At 38.2% G+C, this 7500-nt stretch overlaps 1 protein-coding gene across 1 annotated transcript in view; it reads right to left on the bottom strand.

Moving 5' to 3' along the window:
- Positions 1–7500, bottom strand: part of LOC143040834 (putative glutamate receptor) — a 25328-nt gene that overhangs the window by 4329 nt on the left and 13499 nt on the right. Inside the window, exon 6 of the mRNA XM_076212273.1 lies at positions 85–236. Within this exon, the coding sequence (XP_076068388.1) occupies positions 85–236 (152 nt within the window). The remainder of the gene's footprint in view (positions 1–84; positions 237–7500) is intronic.

Genomic DNA, 7500 nt, shown 5'->3' with positions numbered 1-7500 from the left:
CACCGATGAATTGGAGATTGAAGGAAAAATAGCCCAGTGTGATGACCCCTATAGTGGGTGATCTTCCTTCCGAGGAAGATTCACCTGAAGTCCCAGGACATGGCCATCTTCATGGTGGTTCTGTCGCAGATGGCAGCGAACTCGCCGTTGGCGATCTCTTTCCGGGAGGCGTAGCAGTCGGGGAAGATGCCAGAGTGCCCCTCGAAGACGCGTCGCCTGATCCCGTCCTTCGCCTCCTGCAGAGGGAGAGGGCGAAGGGTGTCCAGACTTAATCCCTCCTGGACATAATCCCCCCGGACAAAATTCCTCCTGGCAATATCCCTCCTGGACAGAATCCCCCAAGATAATATCCCCCTGGGCAGAATCCCTCCTAGAGTATATGTTTATTTATGTATTTTGATATATTAATGTATTTATATATTAATGTATTTTAATATATATTCTCATAATATTTGACTGTATATGTGGGTATATGATTATTTATGTATTTTAATATAGAAAATATTTTCACATATATAAGGTGTAGTAGTGAAGCAAAAAACTTTTTTCATAAATGATTTATTCAAACAAGTATATAAATGTCTGTACTGTATTCATTAGCACCTCGGTAAGGTAAGGTAAAATGTTAATTGCTTTGCATGTGATTATATATAATGGGAGAGCTGCTAATCTGAATAATGTGGGGGGGATTTTGTCCAGCCCGCTCACTTTTGTGGAGGGATTCTGTCCAGGAGGGATATTGTCCGGAGGTATTTTGTCCGGGAGGGATTATGTCCCGGATCCGGGCGAAGTCAGGGAGGTCCAGGGGATGAATCTTATCTTACTTTAGTATTCTATTTATTTCAAGCAATTATCTTATGTATTCCTTTATCTTATTTAATTGTTTTGTTTAAGAGAGGAAGAGGAGGCGAATCAAGTAGAGTAGAAAAGGTAAAAGGTGTAGATGGAGAGATGATAATGGAAGAGAAGACAGTGAGAGGAAGGTGGGCAGAGTATTTTAGGGAGTTGCTAAATGTAAAGAAGGATAGGGAGGGGAAGGTAGTTGCAGTGGGAAGCGCACAGAAAATGACCGTGATGATTGAGGAAAATGAAGGAGAAATAAAGAAAGATGAAGTGAAGGCAGCTGTTAAGATGATGAGAGCAGTTAAGGCACCTGGGTTGGATGGATGCCACGCAGAATGCCTGAAAAAAGGAGGTACAGTAATGGTGGACTGGCTGGTGAGGTTATTAATGTTTGTTTAAGAGAGAGTAGAGTGCCGGAGAGATGGAGGAGCGCCTGTATAGTTCCACTTTACAAGGGAAAAGGGGACAAGTGTGAGTGTATTAGTTTCAGAGGGATCATCTTGTTAAGTGTAGTTGGGAAGGCTTATGGGAGGATCTTGATTGAGCGGATTAGGAAAGGAACAGAGGGAGTAATTGGTGAGGAACAGAGTGAGTTTAGGACAGGTAGGGGTTGTGTAGATCAGATCTTTGTGGTAAGACAGATATGTGAGAAAGCTAAAGAGAAAGGTAAGGATGTTTTCTGGGCTTTTATGGATCTTGAAATGGATTATGACAGGATAGCCAGGAAGGCACTGTGGGAGGTTTTGCAGATATATGGAATAGAAAGAAAGCTATAAAAAGCAGTCAAGAGTTTTTACGATAGTAATAGAGTTTGTGTTAGGATTAGAAATGGAGAGAGTGAGTGGTTTGAGGTAAAGGTGGGACTTCGTCAAGGATGCGTTATGTCGCCCTGGCTGTTCAATTTATACATGGATGGGGTGGTGCGAGAGGTAAATGCAAGGGTAGTGGGTCGGGGATTGGAGATGGTTAAAGAAAATTGAGAAAAGTGGGAGATAAGCCAGTTGTTGTTTGCTGATGACACTGCGCTCGTAGCAGGATCAGAGGAGGGATTGAGGAAGTTAGTGACAGAGTGTGGGAAGGTATGCGAAAGAAGGAAGTCGAAGGTAAATGTGAGTTAAAGTAAGGTGATGAGATGTACAAGGGGAGAAAGTGAAAGCAGACTGGAAGTGAGTATTAAGGAATAGAGACACGAGGAAGTGGACAATTTTAGATACTTGGATGCGAATGTGACAGGAAAGGGAGGAGTAGAGGTGGAGGTAGAATGTAGATTGAGAGAAGCGAGTAAATGCCTTGGGGGATTAAAAAATGTGATGAGAGAAAGACATTTGGGAATGGATGCTAAGGGGAGTATATATGAAGTAGTAATTGTGCAGACAGCACTGTACGAGGCAGAAACGTGGAACATAAGAGAGGAAGAGAGAAGGAGTTTGAATGTGTTTGAAATGAAATGCCTGAGAAATATGATAGAGGTTATTAGGCTAGATAGAGTGAGAAATGAGGTGAGGAAGAGAACAGGGGTGGAAAGGGACTTGGGAGATAGGGTTGATGAAAGAGTATTGGGATGGTTTGCACACATGTAAAGGAGTGAAGAAAGATTAGTAAAAGAGGTGTGGAAGGCAGAGGTGGAAGAAGTGAACATGAGGGGTCAACTTAAGATGAGATGTTTGGATGGGGTAAAAGGGGCATAGGGAAATAAGGGAATGTCTGTTGAGGAAGGACGGGAGAGGACAGAAGATAGGGGTGAATGGAGAATACTTTTGTATGGATGATGCTGTGATGCATAAGGTGTAGTGGGTGGGGAATGGGGGGTGAGGGAGTATGTATGAGAAATAAATTGACGCAGCCCGAAGGGATTTCTCCCCATCTTCTTTTCTGCATGAAGGGACGGAGAGGGGTGGGGTCGCTGAATTAATGAAGCGGCCTTGCTGTGGATGTGCTGTGTCTTGCGACACTGCTTCTGACCCAGGGCAGTGGACAAAATGCAGGGATGACCCGTCATCCAGGAGGTGCCAAGATAAGAGGGAGGAAAGAGGGTAGATGGAAGTGGAGTATGTAGGGGATGGAATGGGTGGGAGTGGTTTCTATGCCTTTGTCTTTTAACGACCTCCCATGTAAAGGGGAAAAAGCCTTTGGTATATGTATGCATATATATATATATATGTATATATATATATATATATATATATATATATATATATATATGTGTGTGTGTGTGTGTGTGTGTGTGTGTGTGTGTGTGTGTGTGTGTGTGTGTGTGTGTGTGTGTGTGTGTGTGTGTGTGTGTGTGTGTGTGTGTGTGTGTGTGTGTGTGTGTGTGTGTGTGTGTGTGTGTGTGTGTGTGTGTGTGTGTGTGTGTGTGTGTGTGTGTGTGTGTGTGTGTGTGTGTGTGTGTGTGTGTATTTACCTAGTTGTATTTACCTAGTTGCATTTTACGGGAAGGGGAGCTATGCTCGTGGTGTCCCGTCTTCATATCTCATTTTATCTAAACTATTTTTAAACTCATGTATTGTTTTTGCACACACTACTTTCTCATCTAACTTGTTCCAACTGTCTATTACTCTGTGAGGAAAGCTGTTCTTTTTCAGATCTCTTCTATGGCTGTCTTTTTTTATTTTCTTTCCATGTCCTCTTGTATTTCTATCATCCCATTTTTTTGGATCCTCCCTATCAATAATTTCTATGCCTTTCATGATTCTGTAAATAGTTATCAAATCTCCTCTCTCTCTTCTTTGCTCTAGTGTCTGTAGCTCAAGTTTTGCTAGTCTCTCTTCATATGATAGTTTTGAGAGTGTTGGTGCCAATTTTGTAATTGCTCTTTGTATTCTTTCAAGTTTTTTTTATACATTTTTTTGTGCTTGGTGACCATATCGTTGCTGCATATTCCAATCTTGGTCTTATCAGAGTGATTAGTATTTTCTTCACCATTTCTTCATCCAGGTATGTGAATGCCACTTTGATTGTTCTTATTTGGTAATAAGTTTCACCAAAAATCTTATTTATTTGTTTCTCAGGTGACATATTATTCATAACAATGACTCCCAGGTCCTTCTCATTTTCTACTTTTTTATACTTTCTTCTCCCAATTTATATGATCCTGTTATTCTGTTTTTGCTTTTTCCAAATTCCATTATACTACACTTTTTAGTATTGAAATCCATCTCCCACTTCCTACTCCATTCCCAGACTTTATTTAGATCACTCTGTAGTGATTCACAATCTTCATCCGTGTTCACTTTTTTTAATAGTTTTGCATCATCTGCAAAGAAGCTAATATAACTTTCAATTTCTTCATCCATATCATTAATATATATAGCAAACATTATTGGGGCCAGAACTGTTCCTTGTGGAACACCACTTATTACTTCATCCCATTTTGAGTGTTTGTCTCTTATCACTAGTCTCATTTTTCTTTCTTGCAAAAAGTCTTCCATCCATTTGAGCAGTTTGCCCTGTATTCCTCCTTCAGTTTCTAATTTCTTGAGCAACTTCTTATGTGGTACTTTGTCAAAAGCTTTTTTTAGGTCTAGAAATGCACAATCAGCCCATCCATCTCTTTCTTGTATTATATCTATTAGCCTTAAATAGAAACATATTAAATTGGTGACGCATGATCGTCCTTGTCTGAAGCCAAATTGCCTTGGATTTAGCACGTTTTTTTTTTCTTCTAAATATTTTACCCACATATTTTTGACAATTCTTTCACAAATTTTTGCTATTGTACTTGTTAGAGAGACTGGTCTATAGTTGTTAGGGTCTTCTTTATTTCCTCCTTTATATATAGGTACTATATTTGCTTTTTCCAATCTTTTGGAACTTTTTCTTCTTTCAAGGAACTGTTTATTATGCTATATATTTTGTCTGCCAGTTCGTTCCTGCATTCTTTCAAAATCCAGTTTGCTATTTCATCTGGTCCACGCGATTTTCTGACATCAAGATTACTCAAGTGTTTCATTATTTCATTCTTTGTTACTTCTATTTCTTTCATAAGGGGGATTTTCTCATTCCATTCGATCTCTTCAGGCTCTCCCTTGTGAACACTGATTTAAAATGTTTGTTCATAATTTCCGCCATTTCTATTTCCTCTGTGTATTCAACTCCTCCTTGTCTTAATTTCTCCAAATCTTGTTTGTTATTCAGTTTGTTGTTTACAAATCTGTAAAATAGTTTTGGTTGATCTTTACATTTTTCTATGACATCTTTTTCATATTTTCTCTTTTCCTCTCTGCACACTTGTACATATTAATTTCTATAACAAGTATATATTTTCCATTTTCAGGTATTTTGTTTTTCTTCCATTTGGTCCAAGCTTTATCTCTTTTGTCTTTTAACTCTCTACAACTTATGCTGTACCAGCACTTTACATATTCTTTTTCTTGTTTTTTGTCTTGGGACATACTTTTCCACTCCTTTTTTATAATTTTTTGTCAAAATATTCCATTTCTCTTCTACTGTTGTTTCTTCTTTGTATATTCCTTCCCAGTTTTCTTTTTGAAAGAATTCTCTTATTTTATCAAAGTTTGTTTTTTCATACATCATTCTTCCTTTTCTATATTGTTCATTTCTTTTCATGTATTTTTCCTCATTTAGTTCCAATTCAATCAATATGTTTGTCACTTTTACTTATTGGTGTTTTATATTCAACCTTTTCCACTATTCTAGGTTCAGATGTGATTATTAGGTCTAGTCTTGATGGTTCTTCCTCATTTCTCTACCTAGTGTTCTCCTGCATCCACTGTGTCATTGTATGGTCAATAATCATCTCGAGTAAAACATTTCCCCATAAGTCGTCTCCACCCTTTACTGTCATCTCTTCCCAGCAGACTTCTTTGCAATTAAAGTCAACCATCATAACTACTCTTACTCCATCTTCCATTATCTTATTTAATGTTATCCTTGTGTCTTCTAACATACTTTTATGTTCACTCTCTTCCCATGAGGCTGTTTTTGGAGGCACATAATTTATCACGAACTTTCTGCTCTTCTTATCTCTATCTTCCACTTCGATCATAATCATCTCTACTGTATTCTTTCCATATGTGACACACCTCACGTTTATATCCTTCTTAGTCAGGAACATAACTCCACCACCTTGTTTTGTCTCTCTGTTTCTAATCCAATAATTATATGCATTATTGTCTACACTGCTGGGTGGTAGTGGACCTTTTAGTTTCGTTTCTACAATTCCCATTATGTCCGGTTCTTTTTCCTTCAAATAATCATTTAGTTCATTCAGTCCTGTTATTAATGCATCTATATTTGTGTAAGACACTTTTAGTTTTCTGCCACTTCCATTGTATTCTCTGTTTCCCCTTTGTTTTTCTCTAGTATGTCGTATTTCCTTACTTTCATATTCACTACTCTCCAATAGAATTTCTCTTTTTCTGACTCTGTTCTGCTCTCGTTTTTTTTCCTTAGCTTCATGTCTTTTTTTTTCCTCGTATCTTTCCTCTTTATTCTTTTCTCTTTTAATCCATACCTTTTATATTGTTCACTTGTTGCTAGTTTCCCTGTTTTTGCTAAGATATTCTCTGCCGTTGTTTGTGACCTGAATTTAATCTTAATTGGTCTGGTCTTGTCTGTACTATACTTTCCGAGTCTATGCATTTCTTCAATCTGTTTCATGATCTCAGATTCATCTTCCTGAACTAATTCTAGTAGGCTGTTTACTTTTTTTTTTTCTTGTGGTTATATTTAGGTTATACTTCTCTTCCATTCCTAATATGATTATACATTTCTTTTTATCTACTAAGTCTCTTACTATATTCTCCTTCTGTCTCATCACTTTGATAACTGAGTCTTCGGTTTGTTCTTTCATTTGCTGTTTAATTATGTCAGTAAATGCAATTCTACTGTACTCTTGGATTTTCTTCCAACCCTTTGCTTCTTTTTCTATGGCTTCTTTATTGTTTTTATTATTCGTCTTTAACTCCTCATTCTCCTCCTTTACTTCTTTTAACTGTCTTTTTAAATCTTCTATTTCTTTAGTTAAGTTTTTATTCACCTTCTCTAGTTCTTCCCATTTTTCAACTCTCTGCGCAATCTTTGCTACATTACCGAACCTATTTTCCCAGTGTTCGGTCATTTTTTCAAGTTTCTCCTCTAGTCTTGCCAATCTGGGGAGGTTGGTATCCTCCCCCCCCCCCATTAAATCCTTGGAAATTATTATCTATACTTTCCATTGTGCTGCTCCTATCAATATTACTAATGTTAATGCTTTTACTGGTATTTTCAATTTCCCCAGTATCGATCTGCTGATATTTTGTTTATACTTTTCCTACTGTCAGGGGGAGTCCGTTCATCTCCCTCCTCATTTTCTTCCATTTCCCTCAGTAATCCCTCCCCTTCTCCCCTTTCATTACCTTTTTACTACACCACGAGTTATCCCCTTCCCTACAAAATACAGTAGGTACTTCCTCGTAGTTAAGATCCACGAAAAATGCGGGGTTTTTTTCCCGGAGTTCCAATCCACGCCGTGAATCCGACGAAAGAGTATGTGTGTGTGTGTGTGTGTGTGTGTGTGTGTGTGTGTGTGTGTGTGTGTGTGTGTGTGTGTGTGTGTGTGTGTGTGTGTGTGTGTGTGTGTGTGTGTGTGTGTGTGTGTGTGTGTGTATACACACACACACACACACACATATATATATATATTCATGTACAAAT

This window comes from Oratosquilla oratoria, chromosome 29, assembly GCF_046742065.1.
Source record: "Oratosquilla oratoria isolate Oo_2021 chromosome 29, ASM4674206v1, whole genome shotgun sequence".
NCBI classification, from domain to species: domain Eukaryota; kingdom Metazoa; phylum Arthropoda; class Malacostraca; order Stomatopoda; family Squillidae; genus Oratosquilla; species Oratosquilla oratoria.
Note: the sequence above shows the minus strand (reverse complement) of the source record. Positions and strands in the feature narration are given on the sequence as shown.